The 22,788-nt window shown below is 33.4% G+C and overlaps 3 protein-coding genes across 5 annotated transcripts; 1 reads left to right on the forward strand and 2 right to left on the reverse strand.

Moving 5' to 3' along the window:
- Positions 1–1,378: 1,378 nt before the first annotated feature.
- On the forward strand, positions 1,379–21,049 carry LOC107413895 (uncharacterized). 3 transcript variants are annotated; one of them, XM_048469485.2, is made up of 8 exons: positions 1,379–1,685; positions 1,963–2,041; positions 2,608–2,742; positions 18,015–18,349; positions 18,458–18,602; positions 19,001–19,158; positions 19,472–19,556; positions 19,669–21,049. In XM_048469485.2, exons 4-8 carry the CDS (start codon positions 18,264–18,266, stop codon positions 20,890–20,892), a joined length of 1,698 nt encoding a protein of 565 aa, XP_048325442.1. In that variant the 5' UTR covers positions 1,379–1,685; positions 1,963–2,041; positions 2,608–2,742; positions 18,015–18,263; the 3' UTR covers positions 20,893–21,049. The 3 variants fall into 3 exon arrangements, with proteins under 3 accessions (XP_048325442.1, XP_060675718.1, XP_015877436.2); XM_060819735.1 differs by having other exon boundaries at positions 1,963–2,742; XM_016021950.4 differs by lacking the exons at positions 1,379–1,685; positions 1,963–2,041; positions 2,608–2,742 and adding an exon at positions 17,379–17,501.
- Positions 13,086–17,400, reverse strand: LOC107413914 (uncharacterized). The gene is made up of 4 exons (XM_048469488.2): positions 16,834–17,400; positions 15,536–16,021; positions 14,322–14,834; positions 13,086–13,553 (listed from the first exon to the last, which is right to left on the reverse strand). The coding sequence occupies exons 1-4, from the start codon at positions 17,398–17,400 to the stop codon at positions 13,470–13,472; spliced, it is 1,650 nt and encodes a 549-aa protein (XP_048325445.2). The 3' UTR covers positions 13,086–13,469.
- Positions 21,050–21,251: 202 nt separating the features above from the next.
- Positions 21,252–22,229, reverse strand: LOC107413896 (proline-rich protein 1). The gene has a single exon (XM_016021951.4). It carries the CDS (start codon positions 21,853–21,855, stop codon positions 21,319–21,321), a length of 537 nt encoding a protein of 178 aa, XP_015877437.1. The 5' UTR covers positions 21,856–22,229; the 3' UTR covers positions 21,252–21,318.
- Positions 22,230–22,788: the final 559 nt, after the last annotated feature.

Consider the following 22,788-nt stretch of genomic DNA (forward strand, 5'->3'; position numbering starts at 1 on the left):
CTCTAACTTTAGGGGGGATATTAAAGGTACTGAATGCACTGATGGTAATATGTCTATGTTTGGCAATCTATTGTGCACATTATGCAATGATGCTGGTGACTTGTCTTGCACGGTTTGCTTTAGAGTCACTAAAGGAAGGTCATGTGATGCTAAGGCTGTTAAAGGAAAGCCAATACTGTAAAAGTAAGGCTATGTGCTACTGGTACTGATAAAGGAAAATAGTCATTAAAACTGGTCAACAAGCTCATCCTTACATGTCAGAGCATTGCTGTAGTGCAGCCTTACATGTCAAATATTGAAGTCTGACATTGATATTTGTTTGCTTTCTTTGATATCCATTTACAATGCCTTATGACTTTACCATAAATATTTCATATTGTAACATTATATAATAACCAATTTTTGTATGATTATGCAGTGTGGAATATTTGAATAAAACAATTTCTTAAAACTTTTTTACTATTAACGTGATATGGTAGGGTCTGGCACATTTTTTAGCAAAGTTGTTACTCTATATATATATATATATATATATAGCCAGTTTAAGTAAGATTTATTTAACTTTATTTTAGTCATAATAAAAGTAATCAATTAGTAATTCAAATTTTTATAATCATTTTATTTTAATTTGAGTTCTAACTATAAAAGCAAATCTAATAAAAAAATCATAAAAGAAAATTAACACTAATTAATTATTAATAAAAAATTATTATTTATCATCATTAGTGAATGATCACCAATAGAATCTAATAAACGTCAAATGACAATTTTAATTATTACTGTTTATAGGTTTACTTTAAGCTTTTAGTACCAAAAAAAAAAAAATAAAAAGAAATAATCCAATTAAAATTTGCTACATAAATTGGTCATCGCCATCAATGTGACAAATAGCAAGATTCTTAATAATTATCTTTTTGTATGAGAATGATGACATTCATAGTACATATTTAACCAATCCCCTTATTATGAAGGAAGTTACCTAGTAAATGGTAGATGACACACACCCTACAATATGTTGAGGGATGTGTAATAAAAAAATATGCAATTTATTATTATATGTTCTATAGCATGTTGAGAAATGTGTCACCACTATTCAATATGCAACTTTCCCACAATAGTAATTTTATATATTTAGCTATTGCATCCAACTTGGTTAACTATATTATAATTTGGTTGATTCAACTTATGATCTCCCATTAAGTAGTAATAATAATAATAATATATAAAACTGCTATAGAGAGAGCCAATCTATACAGAGAGAGCCAATCTGCACATCTTGGAACGCACCTTTCACGGACATTACAATATAACGTCCATTTAATCAAAACGGCGCGTTTTAACAACCCCGTCTTAAAAAAAAAAAAAAAAAAGAAAAAAAAATCGTTGCATCTCTTCCTTCCTCTCTTCTTCCTTATATGATTTGACCCAACTCTTTCCTATCTTCGTTCCTAAAATCCCTAAAGTTTCAATGCCCAACTGCAGAAAGCTCATTAGCTCCTTCCTTCCTCTCTTCCTTCTACACTCTAATTAACTACAGAAAGCCACCAGCTCTTAAGCCCACCAGCTGGCCACCACTTTTCTTTCTCTCCCGCCCACCAGCTCGCCTCCATTTTTCCTTCTCTGCCAATACACACTTGCCACCACTTTTCCAATCTTCGACATTTCCTCCATAGATTGGAGACAAGGTATGTCCCTTGTTTGTTTTGGTCATTGGTTTTTTTACCTTTATTTTTTTTGGTTATTTTCGAAAATCTTGACAATCTTTTTTTTTTTTTTTTTTGGTTTATGCTAGTAGAAAATTACGACATTGGAATTTTTTTTTTTTTTTTTTTTTTTTTGCTGTTGAAGTATTTTACCATTCTTACATATCCATCCAGCATTGAAATAAAGAAGATATAGATGAAATAAAAATGGGCTATCTTAGCTTCTATAAGAAATCTAACTTTGTAATTGACTTGATAGGTTGTCTTATCTACGAACTGTTCTTTGGTATGAAGTTCAGCAAACAGAGGAGCTGAGGAATCCCAATTCCACTCCAAAGGTTAGCTAATATCATGGATGGATCATTCATGTGTTTGCATCTGAATTTAATTTGTTTAATGATCTAAGACACCCTCTACCCTTTTACCATAGCATAATAGAGACTAATTGCGGTATTAGTATGTCTATTTATGTATCCATTGATTTTTCTTTCAATCTTCTAAAAGTTTAAATTTCATTTGCGTGTTTATTTTCTCGTCTTATAGTCTCTGCTTCCAAATTATCAGCTGCTCTTGAGTCCCATTCCTTCTCATAGATTGAACACATCAATGCTTATAGAAAATAGTGGCAAGTTATTCTTTTTAACTTGGTTAAAAAGAGGTTAATACTATCTAATGTGTGTGTTCTATCCACAACTATATATATTTGTAGCTCCCAAAATACTAGCTATCAAATGGTTGTATCCCATGTCTGTTATAGCTGTACGTTCTAGATTATATTTTCTCTTCCTTGTATTCATACTAAGGGTTGCTTGGAACAATTGATTACTCAATGGTCATTTATAACTTTAGTTTTCCTTATTTAAAATTTAATATATTTATTGATGTGTTCATATATGTAATGCAGACTACGAAAACAGCTTTGATAAATGCATTTACTATTCGTGCATTGAGTGACAGTTTTTCATCTGCTTAAGGAGCAAGAATCAAAACTTTTCCATTGGACCTATCTTTGAGCTTTGCACCATAGATTAGACACAAGGTATGTGCCTAGCAAAATTGCTTGGAAGTAGATCTCCTAATTTTTGCCTTAAATTGCTATCTTGGCCTAAGTTTTGGCTGGTATTTAGATATTACTTCGATCATCTCTTTACTGGTCTAGTTATGTCCCTTATTTCATTTGGTCATTGGTTTGTTTGCCTTTGCTTTTTTCTTGTTATTTCTAAAAATTATGAAAGTGTTTTGCACAGCTTGGTTTGTGATTATCATTTGCATAGCCTCAATGTCAACATCCGGTATGAATGAAAGTGCTTGGCAATAAAAGAGTCCTTGTAATGGTTATATGAAACTACTAATATCTCATTCAAACAAAAAAATTCTAAATAGAAAATTTTGGAAATGCTATAATAACAAGGTAAATGTACAAAATTATATATTATATTGTGTTACGAAAGTAATGGATCAGTTATTTATTAACTATATGAATGTTATACATGGTGGTAAATATTGTGAAAAGTTTGTATGGGATGATAAAATACATTATATATGTGGAAACATAAACAAAATGAAGATAGAAATGTTGATTAATGAAATGGCTAGTCTAAATAATAATGTAAGGGAGTTGAATTCCAATGTCAAGGTTCTACATAAATTTTTTACAGAAAACCAGGAGCATCAAAGGAAAAGAGACTATGATTGGGGATTACTAAGTGTCATTGTTATAGCTACAATATCAATTTGTTGTTTTTATAAGAATATGTAGATTTATTAGAAATGAACAAAACACTTCTTGAGTGGAGTTTATAGCCATTTTAGAACTTAAAGCAACTCCATGAATTATTATTAACATTTTCTTAGCTTGTTCTTCACCATATCTGTACTTCTACTTTATATAGAATACTATAATTACTTCCCATATTGAAAAAGTGATAATTCTTGACATTTATATATATGTTTATCCAATTCTCGCACAAAACCCGGTCAACATTGAAAGTGGAAATGATAATTCTCAAGCTATTAGGCCGATAAACTACACTAATTTTTGAGTATATATAAACTACAAGTAAACAATGAAGTCAGTTAATGTTCAATAATATATAAAGATTCACAATGTAAATGTGTCAGTTATAGAAGGTAAAATGTTTCTTCATTGTAGTTGTATTTCTACTTTTAAGACACATTAGGTATTTTAATTACAGAAAGAAGATAGAAAAATATGTTAAAAGCATAAACATAATGGCATTCCACACTTCAACCTTGGAAAAGAATTATTCTAATAAACGACACCTACCATAGAAAAATCCAAAAGATGCAATCAAGAAAACTCTGCTTTCCCAAAAACCAAAATCAGAATCTTCCTCCACGTCCAAAAATGTTATCTTCAGATAATTTATTCTTGATCACATAAAAGAAGTAGAGATAGTAAGGTACAAAACAAATGAAGGATCAACTAATATTAGGTACCAAATTCTGTATATTATGGCCAAACCTATCAACCTCCATGGTCACACAACCTTCACGATATGGCAACTATGATCTTTTAGCACCATGCAAATTTGATCCTACAAAAGAATAACATTACGAGGACATCTCTTTTGGAAAAAATAATAAAAAAAATTATGTGCAGTCATATATCTTGAGTATAAGAAATTACCAACATGAGAAGTTAAATTATCATCTTCACTTACGAATGAGAATTGATGTCTTGATCATATATTGTGAATCTATATGATACAAATATATATATATATATATATATAAAATAAAGCTTCAAAAATTAATAAAATTCTTTAATAATATTAATACTAATAAACATGATTTTTTTACTTAACATATATTTCAAACAGAGAATATAAAATTATATGAAAATTAACAATTGATTGAATTTACATTTCTTGCAACCGAAGACAATTTCTTTTATCATGTTGTTGTCCACGAAGTCTACATCCTCAACAAAGTCATGATTTTGAAACTGACATCTCTTTTGGAGTTTTAAATCTTTTCCGACATCCTTTTAATCTCACACGCGATGGATTATTAATACTTCGAAACTCTTTTGTACTTCTTTTGCTATTTGTTTCTGGCACTACAATTCCATCACCATTCATTTCCTTAATTTTACCACGTAGCAATTCAATCTCACTAAAAAGGAATTTGGTATCCTCAACTGTGAGAGATGCATCATCAATTGAAGTAGAACAAGATCGAGATAAACTTGCATGCCTAGTCACCAATGACATATTGTGGTGATCATTCATTTCTTAACCATTATTATCCCACACTTAACCAATCTTTGTACTTTTTATCCATCTCTTAAAAATGTATTCGCTTGGCAAAAACATGACTTGTTTAATTCGAAACTAAGCTAATATATGTCTGCATGGAATTCCACTAAATTCAAATAGCCTACAACTGCATGACACAAAATCTGAAAGCTTATTACATTTAAGTTGTCTACTTCTTGATGAACAATTTCCACTAGCCTTTTATACAGTATAAAGCATAGACTCATCATCCTTAAATGTGAAACTTAAGAAATAAGCAAAATTTTCAAATAGCTCATCTTAAAAAATTATAAATTTTCCCTTTGTGTATATTTTCATCATTTGTGTCTCCATTGGGCACATAGTTTTCAATTTTGGTTGCTCATTTACATCAATATGATCTGCAACTAACTCATCATGTCTTTGATAATTAACAGCTCTATTAAAGCATACAATAAAGTCCATCGATGAATTTTTGTTTGATATGTACCTTTTGAAAAATACATGTAAACTTTTTATTCTTTGATTGCTCAACATTCCTGTATTGAAGATATAATTAAAATAAATAGGAACCCACTTGTTGTAGATTTCATACATTTGGTGCAACCATATATTATCTTCCACATGAATATTCTTCAACAACGCTGGCCAACTTGTTTCAAACTCCTCAACAGTCTCAGAGTTAAAAATGATATTTTTGAACAAATGGTAATTATCCCGATAAACTATTGTATTTATCATTTTGAAAATTTATTCAAAATAGGCCAGATATAGTATCAATGACAAGTTGATAGAAGAACTTGAGCAACAGCCTTAGTTATTACAGGATCTTGATCTGTAATAATCACCTGAGGTGCACCCATTGGCATTGCATCTAACAATTGATACAATAACCAAATAAAAAGATTTGATTTTTTCACCACTCAATAAAGCACACCTAAAAATGACAGTTTGACCATGATGGTTTACTCCTGCCAATGGGGCAAATATCATATCGTATTTATTCGTGTTGTAAGTTGTGTCAAACACTAGTGCATCACCAAAGAAATGATATGATCTCCTTGCAAAAGGACATGCCCAAAAGCATCAAACAAGCTTGCTTTCTTCATCAAGTTCAAAATTAAAGTAAAAGGCTGGGTTTTTTCTTCCTCGGAAGAAAAAAATTCAATTAATAATTCTGCATCATTATCTTTTTGATCATCTCTCACCCTCTATCCATAGTTTCTTATATCTTTCCAACACCTTTATTTGTTACCACATTGGAATATTTGCTTCTGATAACTATTGGCTCAAAACTAGTTTTACAGCTAACACAACTCTATGAGATCTTAACAAATATACCTTGCTTGGATTAGCAAGTACATGGTTATGCTCTTCTACAAAATGATTAACAATCTAATTTGGTCCTCTTGCCATTTAACCACTATCATCTTAGCTTTGCAACCAACTCGAACTAATCCTCGATTCCTTTCACATGTTCTTTGGACTATATGTTTTTTTCTTCTGATAATATTCATTTGTCTTTCCTTCCTTAAAACACACAAACTGTTTCCATATTAGCTCATTTGTTCCTTTTTTTCTCTTACTAGTGCTAATTCTTGCACTAAATTCACATTCTCTTGCATATGCATTGTAAAATTGGAAAGTCTCTTCAATTGTTTGAAATTCTTGTTTAACCTTTGGCTTTTTTTGCTTTACATTTTGTGGAGTGGACAATTGAGTTCCAGTCTCATCTGAGTTCCAGTCTCATTAGACATGCTGCTACAAGCAAACTAAATATTTCAATTAATTATCATGTAAATAAAAATAATTAGTTAGCATGTAACACCCCATCCCAAACTACGTCGGAATTCTTGCACGTTGACCGTTGATCGAATGGGTCAAAAAGTTGACTTTTTGTTTCGGATGAAATTTCTAGTTGACCGTGGTACCATAGCGAAGTACATGATGCCCCGAGTTCGTAGATTAGTAGCACATCCGAATCGGAGTTACCATTTAAAAGTTATGGCCAAAATAAGTCGAGATCCGAACTGTCCAAAGGTGCCGGGAGTTGACTTTCTATGGTTGTAGAATTTTGTTTTGACTTTTGTATGGTTGTAAAGTACTCGTTGATATGAGTTCATAAACTAGTGGCATGCTTAAATTGGACATCTGGTTAAAAAGATATGGACTCGCAAAATTATTTGTATATCATATTATTTTATTAGTGTGTAAAATCGGATGCCACGTGTCAAGCCCTCAGCCAGTCCCGTGAGTGCACAATGGCACCCATGGGATGGCTTCTTATTGGCTCAACCCGCCTGGGAGCCGTGTGAAGAGAGGGGGGAGGAGAGAGAGAGAGAGAGAGAGCTAGAGAGAGAAACCCAACCGGCCACCATCGATTTGCCATTTTTCGGCCACCCTTTCCATACACGTGCCACCCCACCTTGAAGCCTACTCGAAAATCGTCCGGCCAGTCAAAAATCACGGCCAATCGACCGCCGATGCGCCCGGATCGAGACTTTTTTCCGCTGCGGTGCCGATTCCTTCAAACCCAGATTTCTCCCTATTCCAGCCTCCGTTTGCCTCACCGCCGGTCCCGTTGAGTCACCCATTCCCCGATCTACCTTCCCACCAAAAATCATTTCCAATGGCCACCGGACACGTCGCCGGCGATGGAAGATTCCCGTGACCACAGCGGCTCATCGGGAAATCGACTTTCCAGCGAGTTTCCAGTTGTATCGCACATCCTTTCCCACTAATTCTAACCCTCTGAACCCAAATCTGGTGTCCATTTTCCTCAATTCTTAACGGATTGTGAGAATCGAAGACCTAAAATCCGAAAGCTTTCCGGCGAGATTCCAGCCACCTCGGGTCAGATCTCTGGGAAGTAAGACTAGATTCGTAATTCTCGTTTCACAAGCTTCGATTCGGTGCACGCGTGGGTAGTGGAGTTGATCCTGCAGAGGATCTCGATTGATACACGTGCTTGAGGTGGGTGACCCACCTTCAAAACTATTTTGGATTGATAAATTTCATATATTTTTATGTTGAATATATGTTTGGAAATTATGTTCATGTATTAATTATTTATAAATTATATTTAGGATTTTGATGCTACAATTGAATAAAATTATAGTATATTTATGCATTAAAGTATATATTGATTTTGGTAAATTATGGGAATTTTATTTTATGAAATTGTGGATTTAATTTTATTTAAATTGTGGTTGAAACAAATTGTGAAATTATTTATGTTTAATATGAATGTATTATCCATTGACGAATTGTGAGATCCAATTATATTTGAATTTTGAAGAATTGAAGTAATAACTATTTTTAATTATTGTTACATTCGTGGATGGATTTGAAATTGATGGAAAGTATGCGATGGATTTATGACAATGAATTATAAAGGAATTGTGGAAAAATTTATGGGTTTAATTGAATGGAAAAAACTCGGTGGAATTTTTTTGGGATTTGAAACTATATGGATTTTAGAATTTTTTATGATGCACCACACACGTATCGGTATTCTATATATGTGGATATGATTAGTGCGCACATGGATATGATTAGCGAGCAAATGGGTGTGAGTAGCGTGCAGGTGATTTATGGGTTGTCCTATGGTTGCCATCGGACCGAGGGTCGGCAAGTTGATATCGGCCGTAGCCACCCCCCGCCATGGTCAGGACGCCTGTTTGCAGCGGCGCGGTGGGACGCCACGCGACCGTATGCCAGTTTTTCTCTTTAACCTCCTGTCTAGAGGTATCTTGGGACGCTGGATATCGTTGGCGCCACTAGTATATAGTGTGTGCATCAAATGGTTTTTACGACCTGATTTTTTATAAAATGTATTTAATAGTGTTTCATTAATTATTTCAATTTAAAGGTTACACAATTTTTTTTTATAAAAATGCTTTTACGAAATTATTATTCAAATTGTTTGGTATTTTGAAATCCATTCTAATATATTATATTTTCCTCCATTTTATTATATTCTTAACGTTTATTTTAAGTGGGTGTTTTATTTTGATTAAATTATTACTTTATTTAATTGTTCAATTAATTGATTTATTTTAATTATTTAATTATTTTTCTAAATCTTGGGCATAAAACATTGGGTTTTGTGAAAACGTTTTAAAAATGGAACATTTCCAACTGAGTGACTGTGAGGGTTTTGAGAGAAAAATTATTTTCAACCATTATTACTAATCCATTCATGTATTTATTTATTTAATAATTACTTATTCATTTGCTTACTGCTAAATTACTTGATTATTAGTAGTTAGTAGACTGGGTTGCTCACTGAGATGATTAACATCTCATGTTTTCAAATTTTGTTCCCCTAGACTCAGGTGGTAGACATTGTTCGATCAGGGCGAGCTCGACTGTTTGATTGTTTTTGGAACTTCGAGAAGTCTTCTTTCCTTCGTTTCTTTCTTATTATGTAATTTTCTTTCTACTTTGTTGTAAAACTTTCGTACTTAATTGTATCTTATGATGCTCTATATACCATGGGATATATTTCCTTAATTATTACATTAGTTCCCTATCATTTATTTGAAGTACTGAAATTTGTGGTAATATTTTGTCGTAAAGTGGAAGGAATAAGAGGTGTATATAAAAGTATATTTTCAGTGCAGAAAAATTGTGGTAAGTCCAACCTTTAAGGGAGGTTCTGCCGGATTTTCCGTTGAAGGGTCCGGTAGGATTTTCCTAGGACCAGGGCTTGTCTAGGGTTCCGGTGAGAAATTTTGGACGGTTCCTGACACAGCACATAATAATGCAACCAACCAAAGAGAAGCAATGCGGGCAAGCAGAAAATACGACAACCAACCAATGACCACTAACAGATATGAAAACATCAAAGCTGGACAGTAAATGTGTTTATCAAAGTTGTTTTCATAATCTGCATTACAGATGTGAACACAACAATAAACATCTTAAATTTTAAACAAGGAAAACTAAAGTTATAAATGACCACTCAGAAGGATTCTTCGGCTCCTCTGTTTTGCTTAACTTCATACCAGAAAAGAGTTCATAGATAAGATAGTCTATCAAGTCAATTACAAAGTTAGATTTCTTACAGAAGCTAACACAGCCCAATTTTGAGATCTTTTTTTTATTATTATTTCATCTATAATAACAAATACAAAATAACTTGCAATGCCATAATTTTCTACTAGCATAAACCACTCAAAAAAAAAAAAAAAGGATTGTCAAGATTTTTGGAAATAACAAAAAAAAAAAAATAAGGGAAAAAAACCAATGACCAAAGGGAACAAGAGACATCCCTTGTCTCCAATTTATGGAGGAAAAGTCGAAGGTTAGAAAAGTGGTGGCGAATGTGCAACGGCAAAGAAGGAAAAGTGATGGCGAGCTGTTGAGCTTAAGAGCTAGTGGCTTTCTGCAGTTGGTTAGAGCGTATAAGGAAGAGAGGAAGGAAGGAGCTGGTGAGCTTTTTGTAGTTGGATATTGAAATTTTAGGGATTTTAGGAAGGAAGAGAGGAAAGAGTTGAGTCAGATCGTATAAGAAAGAAGAGAGAAAGGAAAAAACGAGTAGTGTTTTTATTTTTTAAAATAAAAAAAAAATAAAAAACAAAAAAGAAAGGGTGTTAAAACGCACCGTTTTGATTAAATGGACATTAGATTGTAACATCTGTGAAGGGTACGTTTCAAGACATGCGGACTGGCAACAGTTCTATATATATGTTGCCATCCTCAGTTATTGAAAGAAGATCCTTCTCCACATGTATAGAGTGAGGAAGGAGAAGGCGAGGAGATATTATTCTCTCAACATACAAATACAATATATTGGCCAAAAAAAGATGATTAAATTTCTATTTTGATTTGTCTTCATACAAATGTTTAAAATATCGAAAGTTTTTTTAAAATTTTCACAAAATTTTCATTTTTTAAACACATAAAAGGGAAATATAACTCTCGAGTGAAGACGGATATAATTTTCATCATATCCATTGAAATTTTCGATATTTCTTCATAATATATTCATATCAAATCCTTCATAATTTGGTTAAAATCCATATTTTTCATGAAATGTTTCAATTTTTTTTTAAAATTTCCATAAAAATTTTGAAAATATCTATGATTTTTATTTTAAATTTTTGTAAATATTATTTATGTTTAATAAAACTTTTTGCCAAATTAATATTATTGATAGTTTTTTTTTTTTTACTTTTAATTGTCTTCCAATAATTAGAAAAAAAAATCACATTTAAAAAAAATATCCAAAATTACATAAGTCTACTTATCATATTCTTAGAGAAAATTAGTATTACAAATTACAAGTTTACCTATCTATTATTACTTTTTTACAATAATAAATTTAATATTTGTATAAATATTATAAAATAAATAAAAATTAGAAAGTAGACAAATTTGAAAGATATACGAAAAATATATTTTCTGAAAACTAAGGTTTTAAAATTTCGATATTAATGATATATTAACAGTTACATGTAAAATTTTCAAGGAGATACATATTTTAATAATTACTTTTTATATTTCACATTTTAAAATGAAAACGAAAAAAATATAAACAATTTCTAATTACCCATAAGTTTTTTATAGTATTGAAATAGCATTTATAAAATATAATGTAATTGTAATAATTGTTCTATATATCTTAATTAATAAGTAGCTTTATTAAATATATATTTTTATATTTTTTTAATAATATTATATTTTTACCTATTAACGTTTATAAACTGATTGATTAAGAGAACTCTAATATTTATTCAATATTTTTATAATTTTTTAATAATCATTTTGATAATTAATTAATTAAATAAGCTAATCCTAAAATTTTATTAAAATTTCATCATTTTTTATAAACTTTTATCGATATTCGATAATTTTCAATATTTGTGTAGATATTTACATATTTTGAACATTTAATATTTACATCGATATTGAAATTTTGAACAAAAAAAAAAAAAAAAAACATTCTTAAACAAAATAAATATGACTTATCCATCATTACATTTTTTACTTTTTTCCAAATAAAAATGACTTAATTCATTATGGTATTTTTAAAAAATTTTGGTATACAACTTTGTTAGTTTTTGTTTAAGTCCTTCACAACATGGCGTGATAATTAGTTATAACTATATAATTCTTGTTTTTTTAATTATATTATATAGAAATAATTTCACAAATTCTTTTTATAGTGGGAAACTATAAACTACTTATTTTTTAAATGAAAAAATACAATAAAATCGAACTAATTAAATTCACCAGTTGATAGAATAAAATGAAACAATTAGATTTTACTATAGTAATATTTAAACTATACTGTTTTTAAAATTAAATATTTATGAGCCTCTAATTATTATTTTTTTATTAAATTGACTAGATATTACAATAATTTAATTATTTTCTCGTTGAATCCATCAATTTCGGTTCTTTTTATATTTTTACTAAAAAAAATGAAGAAATTGCAAATAATGTAAAATTCAAGATAAGTTTATGATAAAAATGAAAAATGCAAAAGTATGAAAAACTTCAAATTACCAAGGGAAATTTAAATGCCATGAAATTAAATTTGTTGAAATGCGTACAAGCAAAAGCAGAATTTGGTGTTAGGTATGCCAAACAAAAAATTTCTAAATGAAAATTAAATATCAAAAAGACGACCAAATGGATATTTTTTTTCATACCCAAAAATATTATTTTTGCACTAAGTTAAACCGTAATGTAGTTGGGAAGGGTTTGGATCATTCCCATTATAATCTAACAGCGCCAAATGGCGCATGGAAAAAAAAAAAAGTAAAAAAAAAAAAAATATATTTCACCTATGGACCTCAAAGGTCGCAAGGGAAAAAGTAAAAAATACAAAAAAACCGTCTTCCAGAGCACTCAAAATGAAATCAGTAGTCCTTAATTGTTCTTTTTTTCAGGTAACCTGAGCAATTGTAATTACTCTTATCGCTAACAATATACTAAGCTACATAGAAACAGCAGAACGTATTATGTATATCCTGTGCACCATCCTAGAAAACACTCCCAAGACGAAATTCATATAGAATGAGACCGACTGACCTAGCACAAAAACACACCCAAAAGACACTAGAAGAAACCAAACCCCAAATTCACCGACAAGAAAATTTCGGGCCAACAATTTAACAGTATAGAGAATTTACTTTTTCAAAATGATTTTAGCATTATTGTAAACATACAGGGAAAAAATGAGCTCCTACGAGAAAAAGAACAATTGGATATCAGACCATTGCCAGGTAAAAATTCAATGGACAGTCACATATTCCAGATTCGAAATACCATGTTATTTTCTTCCACTCGCGCATATTATAACACCATGCTTTCTGAACTTCCAGTCTAGGTTTGAAATTACAAAAAAATGCAATTCTGTCTAAAGTTATGATGCTTGGCAAAGAAGCAGAGTTGTCAACCATTAAAAAGAACCACCTCCATTACCTGAAATGACACATTCAGTATGCAATCTCATGGTCGCCAAATCAATTATACTTGACAGAAATTCGAGATCTCATGATGGAGCTGATATACTAAACCGAAAGCCAGTCTTTCCACGGTCATTATCAAACTGCTTCAATATGTAGTAGTAGTTGCACTGACAAGAAAATCACACTAGTTAGGACCAAAGACTGAACTAGAAGCCGAAAAAAAACACAAGAAAAAGAAAGGTAAAGTAGAGTGTAATAACACTTTTACAGGACCCCATTAAACTTATCAGGGTAGGATTCAGAGTCAGGAAAGATTAGCAGCTGCTTAATAACAAATTTCATAACTAAAATATTTCTCTAAACCAGTGCAGAAGTTTCACAATGGCACAATATATTATTTTTTTGGGAAATGAAATAGCAGAACGGAGAAGTGTTAAAAAAAAAAAAAAAAAAAAAAAAAGGTTCTTTTGTTTTTATATAAATTTTTGTAGCTCTTTGAACATGTTCCCATTTTCACGAATGGTAGCAACTTTCCTAAGTTTTTTAAATAATTTCAAAAAGAGTTTGGATAGTGAAAGTAAATCCTCTTAAAACTCATAACTTAGGCATCATCCTTTAAAGTTGTTTACCATTCATTTGAAAACAAGTCAAGAAATTATTTCATTAGAAAACTATTTTTCAGAAAATCCTTCACTAAACAACCTCTAAAATCATGTTAAACATTACATCCAGCATTATCATGTTCAGAAACTAGAAAGTTTTAATACTGGTCACATGGACACAGAGTACAACCTGCACAGCTACAATGAATATCCCTTTCTAAAACACAGTAAGAACCTGCCCAAGGATAATATCTTCTTCTTTTTTCTTTTCTTTTTTTTTCTTTTTTTTTTTTTTAATATATTTTTTATCTTAAGGTATCAGAGACAACTAACCTCTAGGCGGAAAACCTTTGTGGGGATAACAATACCAGCTCCAACAGAACTTCGAAATGACTCAAAGAATCTCCGAAAAGAAAAGTTTCTAAACTCATTCTCTGTTAATTTTGCTGTGTTTCCAGAACCAGCAAAAATGTGTCCATGTACTCCATGTTCTCTTAACCAACGAATTGGTAGATCAAAAGAGAGGTCCGCAAATGCAGTAACTGCAAGGTCTCCACCAATAGCATCCCTTCCAGAAGTTTCTGAATTCTCATCATTAGTTCTATTACTATTTTGCCTTCTTGGCTCAGTGGGGCCTATTCCTCTAGTCTTAAATCCCCAAACAGTTACTGGACCTCCTAGAGTACAAACTGGAGAGAAATCACCACCCAAGAAAAATCTTTCAGGAAGGGGTGAGGGCTTGTTCAAGAATCCACTTCCCCATGGAAAAATAACACCACCAGATATCCCAAAATTAAGGGCAGCATTATAAAATCCAAAGGGAAGAGCATAACGAAGATCAAGCTCCTGTTAGAAATGTCAAGAGAAGAGACTATCTTAGTGATAAAATGCATAATTGAATACTGGAAATGGATTGGACAAGTGATGAACCTAAATCTAAATGGCACATCCCACAATGGAAGGGAAATTATGGAAATAATTTTCAGTTCAATGTGAATCACATCAAGAAGTGAGGAACTTGAACAAGTTTTGCATTCATAAAAGCTTCTGAAGGAGTTGAAAGGCACAGATGGGAAAATAAGGAAATTTGTCCAGCAAGAACAATCAACTTATGTCCATTTTCTAATCATCTAACCAAAGGTTAGGGTAAGGAAGCAAGAAAGCACATGAAGTGAAATAATATCAACCAGGAAAAACACTAAAATATATATTTTCTCCTCACATAACCCAGACTTTGCACCAAAAAGGGAAATCATATCCAGCTTAACTCACATATGAAAAAGGATCTGTATTAACAAGAAATCAAATTCAGCTGAACTCATATTCATATATATGACTAGAAACTCAGGGCTATCCACTTAACATGCTGTTTATTCAAATATGAGAATTACATACCTGAAATCTAAAACAAGTACATTAGAATTCAAATTTAGACAACAGGTTCCCAAATGTGATATTTGCACTTCATGTGTCAATTCAGTTTTTATATGTACATGCTTTGTAGTAACTAGGAAACCAGAAGGAAATGAAAATGGAAAATACTAAACCTGGCGCAAAAACCGCAAGCTCCGCTGATCAGGAGCAAGGCCACCAACTTGACTAGTAGAAACAAAAGCATAACCATGAGTTGGTCTTACAGGCGAATTCCTTTTATCAAGCTTAAATGTATAATTAAGAGAGGAAAGTAATCCATGACCAAGCTGCCTTCTTATTGACCTGGAGGCCATCTGTGAAGGATCTGACAAGGTACGCCATCCAAGATTGTACGCCAAGTCATGACTCCTGGTCGTAAATAAGCCAAGAGAAAGACCCGCCATTTGCTCTTTGTAAGAAGAGAACTCTAGCCAATCTTGGGAAAGCAAGAACACCCGGGCCACCAAAGGGGCTTTGAATCCTCTGACTCTTGGCAAAAACACACTGGCACTTACCTCAGATGTTTGGTTGGGTCCATATGCCACAGAACCATCCCAAATATCCCCATGTCCAAGCAAATTTTTATACTTAAGTGTACCTTCAAGTGTCCAAGATCTAGCCTACAAAACATCATGCAATTTTTCATGAGCCCATATAAGAGCTGCAATACACATTCATGCACTTCCACCAACAGTAAAATAACATTCTAGGCATTCTAATTATAGAATCAGTTTAAACAATGAAAACATCATATAAATCCTCAAGTATTCGAAGACTTTACATGACATGGCAATTGACAGGGTTGCTACTTCATCCATCATAACCATGTAGACAATCTAACACACACACACACACACACACACACATATGCATATGCTAAATTTATAGTTTACCAAATTCTAGCATAGGCATCCAACATGCCAGGAAAATAAGGGCATTGTATATTTGGCACTACCAGCTCACAACATAAACAACAAACATTTTTCACACTTCCATAATACTAAATATTCAGACACTCACTTACATGACAAATACCATGTCCATTCCTAATTATCTTATAATTATGCCAATCACTGTATTCCTCTTAAATTTAGAATTTAAATTTGCACCATTGCAACATCATTATATCAATTAAAGCAACATAAGAGCAATACGTCCTTTACTTCTTCATATCACACCCAAAACACAAAGCTGGTCAGGGGGGGGAAAAAAAAATCAAATGTGAATTTCTTTGCACTATTAGGTTACAATAGAAAATGCACTATTAGGTTTCCATTTTCATTTTCCTTCCCAATTTCTAAGCAACCAAATATAGCAAGACAAGCCAATAATTCACACACACGAACAACAATTTTTCACCAATTCCATATATAAAAAATAAAAGCCCATCCAACAAGCACAAAATAACAACGCAGAAAAACGAAACGGTTACCGCAGGCTTAGTGTAAACACCGCATTCGCCGGTGACGGGTCGTTTGGTCTCGGCGACCTCAACGATGACATTGGAGGTGCCAGGCAACTCGGGCGGACCCGAATCGAGAGTGATCCGAACCGAGTCAAAGATCTCGAGCCGCTGAAGCTTCGCATTGGCAATCCCAGCCGCCTCGAGAAGCTCTTGCATGGAGCTAGCTTTCTTGATCCCTTCCAGTTCGGCCTCAATCAGATACTCCTTGGTCTTCGTGTTCCCCTTGACAATAACATCGTGGACTCGCAGTTCGACTTTCTCGGTCGACAATCGATGGATCAGATTGTCCAGTTTCATCCTGTCCTCTCGAATCCGAGCCTCCGTGGATAAAGGATTTTGTCGCCTATGGTGATGTTCTAGTTCCTCTTCTTCTTCGACTTCTTCTTCTTCCTCATCGTCGTTGTCGTCGTCGCCTTCATCGGAGTCATCTTCGCCGTCGCCGTTGTCGTCCGCATTGGAAGGCTCTTGGTCCTTCTGGTCCTTGTTAGCATTCTCGATGTTAGGGTTTGGTTTGTCTTCGTCGGAGTTCGCCATAGCAAGAGACAGAGAGAAGAGGAAGAGCGGCGGTGGTGGCGAATCTTTTTGATGGCGTACTGAACTGACTGCGCCGAGAAATTGCCCGAACGATAAGAATGGTTCTCACCTTCTATTGGGCCTGGACCTTGGGCCTTCGGCTTTTGACCTTTATAAACCTTTTTCTTTTTTTTTCTTTTTTTCTCTCTCTCGTGAGAGTTTATTTTCTTAAATGAGTAATTACAAAATACCCTTTATTATTTTGACTATAAGTTTTAACTTTCTTCTAAAAGCAATTTTTTTCCTTAAATTTTGGTATTAATATGTCAATTTTTTTATTGATCGGTTTATTTTATCAAAATCTAACCCAAAAAAAAAAAAATTAAAAGAAGGGATAAATTGATACTATGTCAAACTTTCGAGGAGAAATTAATTTCAAAAAAATAAATTAAAACTTCAATGTTTAATGGTGTATTCCCTTTTGAGAATTTATGAAAATCCTTGTTTGTCTTTCTTGTAGTTTTAAAAGTAATTTTTTTTTTTTAAAAAAAAGCTTGAGTAGTTTCAAAAGTGTTTACCTGCACGCCAAGTAAATATTTGTATAGTTATCGTAATTTTTTTATTTTTTTTTTCAGGAGTTTTCTCTAAAAATAATTGAAGACAATGGACTAGGTTGACACGGGTCGGGCTTGGCTGAAATCTCATGGGCCATGACCCATAAAATCATTTGAACGTTAGGGTTTGAAATAGATAAATTATTTAAAAATTCTCAAAGCACCTTATTTCAAATCTCACCTAGCTCTCCTTCTTCAACCCCTCAATTTTTTTTTTTTTTTTTTTTAATTTCACTGTAAAGATCCCACTCTGGTTTTTGAATCAAACCCATGGCCAACAACAACGATCTCTTCGCTTCTCTAGTTTCAGATATAAAGAACTATACTGGCAAAGACCCACTTCTTCCTTGGATCCGGTACAAAACCCCAACAACCTCCATTTTTGCTCTGTCTCTGTCTATCTTTCTCTCTGCCTTTGGGTTCGTAATGGTTAAACATTGCTTTCTTATGTTTTCGGTTTGCAGAGGAATCAGGAAGATGAAGGATTCACTGCCTCCACCATTTCTGAAGGAGAAGCTACCTCGGTTTCTGCAGAAATGCGCTCAGACTTTCGACTCCGATCCGCGTTATAGAAACGATTTACGCTATCTTCGCGTCTGGTTACAGTTGGTAAAACAAATATATCCCCATCTCTCCCCTTTTTTTTCTGTTTTTTTTTTCTTTTCTTTTTTTTTTTTTTTTTACGTTTTTGTTTTCCGGGTTGTTCTGCTTTTGTTCGATTTCTTGCCCATTTGCTTGGTTGCTGAGAAAAAAATGATTGGGATTATTCGAATTTGAAATTTTGGAAACCTATGCTTTTAGGTTTAGCAAGGCACCTAGGTTTGAGTCAGTGATTGAATCTATATATATATATATATATATGTATGTATGTATATATATTTTGTTTTCTTTTCCTCAATTTAATTAGCTACCAGCGCGAGTAGAATTCTCTGATTAATATAAGGATTTCTCATACATAAAAAGAAGAAAAATTCCTTTCTTTTAATTTTACTTTGGCTTATGAGCAGATGGATTTTGTGGATGACCCAAAAACACTTTTGAGAACTATGGAGGCTAATCGAATTGGGACTAAGCACTCTCTTTTCTATCAAGCGTATGCTCTTTACTATGAGAAAAACAAGAAATTTGAGGAGGCTGAGAAGATGTACCATTTGGGAGTGCAGAAGTAAGTTTTCTATTAAACTAAATATTTTATTGGGATGGTTCAGAGAAATTAAATGATTCTGGGATTCATTTCTATTGTCAACTTGTACTTTCAAGGACATATGAGCTAATGCAGTGCCCACTGTTATTGGGATCAAATACGTTCTTATTTATATCCACATGTTTATCACTGATCCAAATGGTTTGAACTTGACCACTTGCTTCATTCTCTTGGGCAGCCCAAGGATCTTAACAACCTTTTATGACCTAGGAAAAGATAACCACTGAAAGTGTTGGATTGCTGCTAAATTTTCCTTCTCTCAATTTTTGAACAGCCTTGCAGAGCCTCTTGATGGGTTGCAGAAATCATATGAGCAGTTCCTTCATCGCATGGAGAGACACAAGAACCAAAGAATCAAGGTGATGGTTTCATTTGCAGAAGTACATGTATTGGGTTCCAATGTCTTGTTAGGAAGAGTTTTATGTATGTGTATATATATTATTTATTTGAGTGAAGTTGAATTTTCTGCAGCGGCAGGAAAGAAGTACAAAAATACCCCTCTCTGCTGGGAGCATTCCTCCCAATGGTAGCAAAACTGAAGAAAACAATGAAAATGCATGCAGTGTTGGGTCCAGGTTCACAGGAGCCGGAACTGATGTATCTGTACCTGGAATGCAAACTCGAGAGAAAGATGGAAGGACAAAGAGAATACCAGAGGAAGGTTCTCACCTTGTGAACCCATTGATGGAATCTAATCGTAATGAACTTATCACAAAGACTGCACCTAGAAATAAGCAGCAAATTTCTGCTGAAAGATTTTCAGATGACGATAAATTTGTGGCGAAATTTGTAGATACTGCCATTGTGGGAAAGTCTGAAGCGGAAGATGCCTGTCATCATGGGTTGGTTGATCCTACAATAAACATGAAAGAGGCCATGAATGCCATAAACAGCATGTTCCAGGAGCCTTTAGAGAGTGCTCCAGTTGGTAAGAGATCATTCCAAAGACGACAGAAAGATGATGATAGGCTGAAAAATGGGTTCAAGGTGTTCGTAGATGAAAACCTGGGTTATGGAACTGAACTAGCAGACCAGAGGGAAGCAGGTTATCCTCAGTTGCAACATAGTAGAAAAGAAACCCACCGGCCTCACCAAGAACCTTTAAGCATTTTCATTGATGACGATGTAAATGATGAGATTAGAGACAGCAATGATGAGGAAGCTAACTTTGACCATAGTGATTTTGGCAATCCGAGAGAAGGATCTGTCTTATCTTCTTCCCATGCAAATATGTTTGTTTTTCCTAGTCCAAAGGATCTTGGTTATGAAAATTCTGATGATTTGGGTGTACAACGCTCACCTCGAACAGGGTTTAGGGAGGATACAGTTGTTTGTAGGTTTGTTGGATCCACAATTTCAGACGAGCCAGAGGTGGAGAACGTTTGCCACCATGGCTTGGTAGAACCCACAATCAACTTGAAGCAGGCCATGGACGATATCAATAACATGTTTGGGAAGCCAATAGATTTTGTAAGGACCAAGAGAGTGAAGAAGCAGAACAAAGCACCAGATACAGAAAAGGTGTTTGGTGGATTTTCAATACTTCCCGATGATGACTTGGAACATCAACCAGTCAAGCCAATTTCAAAATCATTGGGAAAATCAAGGGGATGTGACTTGTTTGAGCCTACTGTAACCACCAAGGAGGCCATGGATGATATAAATAAGATGTTTGGAATGCCGTTGGACTTCTAGCAATGGTATATTGTGCAACAGAATTTTTCAGATTTTGTTGTTGGTAGATTTGAGTTTGTTCTGATGTAGCATATGTATTCCAAATGCGAAAAAATTACAGATTCTTATACTTGAAAACTTATATTATAGGAGTGCTTTGCTGTCGTGTCTTGTTATCCATGTTCGAGCTGAAACTTACTGGTATGATATAATGAATTGAATCCTCCATTTACTCAGTCTGAGGAATCAAAATCTAAATGAAAACAAAATGTAAACACCAAGAAATGAGGCACACTATTCAGCATTGCAACACAACTCAGTTTATTTAAGAAACAGAACATATAGTTGACATCTCAGTTAACAAAATGCAGAAAACAGGAAAAGAAAAGGAAAAAAAAAGATGCAAATTAATCAGGGGTCATTGGTCAAGAACAATCGGCAGCAACATCAATAATGAGTATCAGGAGAGCAATGAGCAGGACGAAAAGCCAAGGGACCTGCAGCATATATGACAGCCTCATAGTTCTTCCCCTTCAATATCTTCTTCTCATAGCGAAGTGGGGAGCCATTGAGTCCATAATTGACATTGGAAAGAAGGTCGCAGTTTTTGCGGGGAGAAGAAACGAGCTTCACATGGCATGACTGGAGTGGATGATCCACTAAAGAATTAACCATTTTGAAGCCTTCAAGGGGTGCATAGAAATACCCATTGTCGTCTGTTTCAAAAACCTTGTAGAAAGTGACTTCTTCATCGTGCCTTTTGCAGATGACACTGAGTTTAGCTGAAGGGATTGGATCAGCCCCAGACAAAGACCAGCTTCCAAATTTGTCACAACTCTGGCAATATACAATTCCTTCTACCACCACCTCAATCTTTTTCTCCACTGGTTTTGTTGGGACATCGTCGTAGGCTGCTGTGAAAGTAAAGGCCAATGGGAGGAGAAGGAAAGATGAGAAGAGGATGATGAATTGGCTGCGTGCCATTTCTTTTCTTCTTAGTAGAGTTGTGTTTGTATTATATCTCAGAAGCAGAGAAAAGAAGAAGGTTGGGTTGGATTATGGTTGATGCGGTGGCATATATATATATATATATATGTATATATATGTATATATATACGTATATATGTATATAGGTTATTGCCTTGCTGGTTTGTGAGGATTTTTGTTGGGACTTTGAAGCGTTCAGATTGACGTGGGAGCTACTAAGCCGCATGTCAACGCCTTGTATTCTATTTAACTATTAGATTCTACGTGAAGGCCACCTTTCTTTTTGATAAATCATATATAAATATATTATTATTTGTATTATTATTATTATTATTATTATTATTATTATTATTATTATGCGAAAGAAAATTAGAGAAACACCATGGCTGACAATGTAAAGCTTATCCATCTAGATTGTTTGCTAAGCATTTTCAATCAACTGAATCAAGTTTGCATGGGGAAAAAGAGGCATTGTCCAGTGAGCTGAAAGCTGTCTCTCGTTTCATATTCATTTCCATTTTTATTTTTTTTTCTCCTTAATTTGAAAAGATTATTTTTCTTACATGTGGTCGTGTCTGTATAGATGTGACATTCCACTTTTGAGATTTTTCCTAATATATTTTTCCACACATGGAGAAGAATATTCGGTGGAAAATCATTGGCGTGAAATCTTTTTTTTTTTTTTTTTTGTGTGATAATATATATATATATATATATTTATTTATTTTCTTTTTCTTTTTCCTTCTTTTGCTGAAAAGTCTTTTTTTTTTTTCTTTTTTTTTTTCCCAATGCTTTTAACGGGTTCAAGCATGTGATTATCGAAGTCAGACATAGGTGGCCCGACGCGGTCTAATGTTGGAAGTAGTATCTGACAGACTGCAAATCAGATTGCTAAGAAACCATGTGATAGTTGATTGGAACGCAACAAAA

The sequence above is a fragment of the Ziziphus jujuba genome, chromosome 8 (assembly GCF_031755915.1).
Source record: "Ziziphus jujuba cultivar Dongzao chromosome 8, ASM3175591v1".
Lineage (NCBI taxonomy): Eukaryota > Viridiplantae > Streptophyta > Magnoliopsida > Rosales > Rhamnaceae > Ziziphus > Ziziphus jujuba.

Excerpts from the sequence above, each read along its gene's own strand:
- LOC107413895 (XM_060819735.1), top strand. The coding sequence starts at position 18,264 with ATGGCCAACAACAACGATCTCTTCGCTTCTCTAGTTTCAGATATAAAG. Across the intron at positions 18,350-18,457 it reads CCACTTCTTCCTTGGATCCG|AGGAATCAGGAAGATGAAGG; the intron begins GTACAAAACCCC and ends TTCGGTTTGCAG. Across the intron at positions 18,603-19,000 it reads TTCGCGTCTGGTTACAGTTG|ATGGATTTTGTGGATGACCC; the intron begins GTAAAACAAATA and ends GCTTATGAGCAG.
- LOC107413896 (XM_016021951.4), bottom strand. The coding sequence starts at position 21,855 with ATGGCACGCAGCCAATTCATCATCCTCTTCTCATCTTTCCTTCTCCTC.
- LOC107413914 (XM_048469488.2), bottom strand. The coding sequence starts at position 17,400 with ATGGCGAACTCCGACGAAGACAAACCAAACCCTAACATCGAGAATGCT. Across the intron at positions 16,022-16,833 it reads GTGTTTACACTAAGCCTGCG|GCTAGATCTTGGACACTTGA; the intron begins GTAACCGTTTCG and ends GATGTTTTGTAG. Across the intron at positions 13,554-14,321 it reads CAAAGGTTTTCCGCCTAGAG|TGCAACTACTACTACATATT; the intron begins GTTAGTTGTCTC and ends TTTTCTTGTCAG.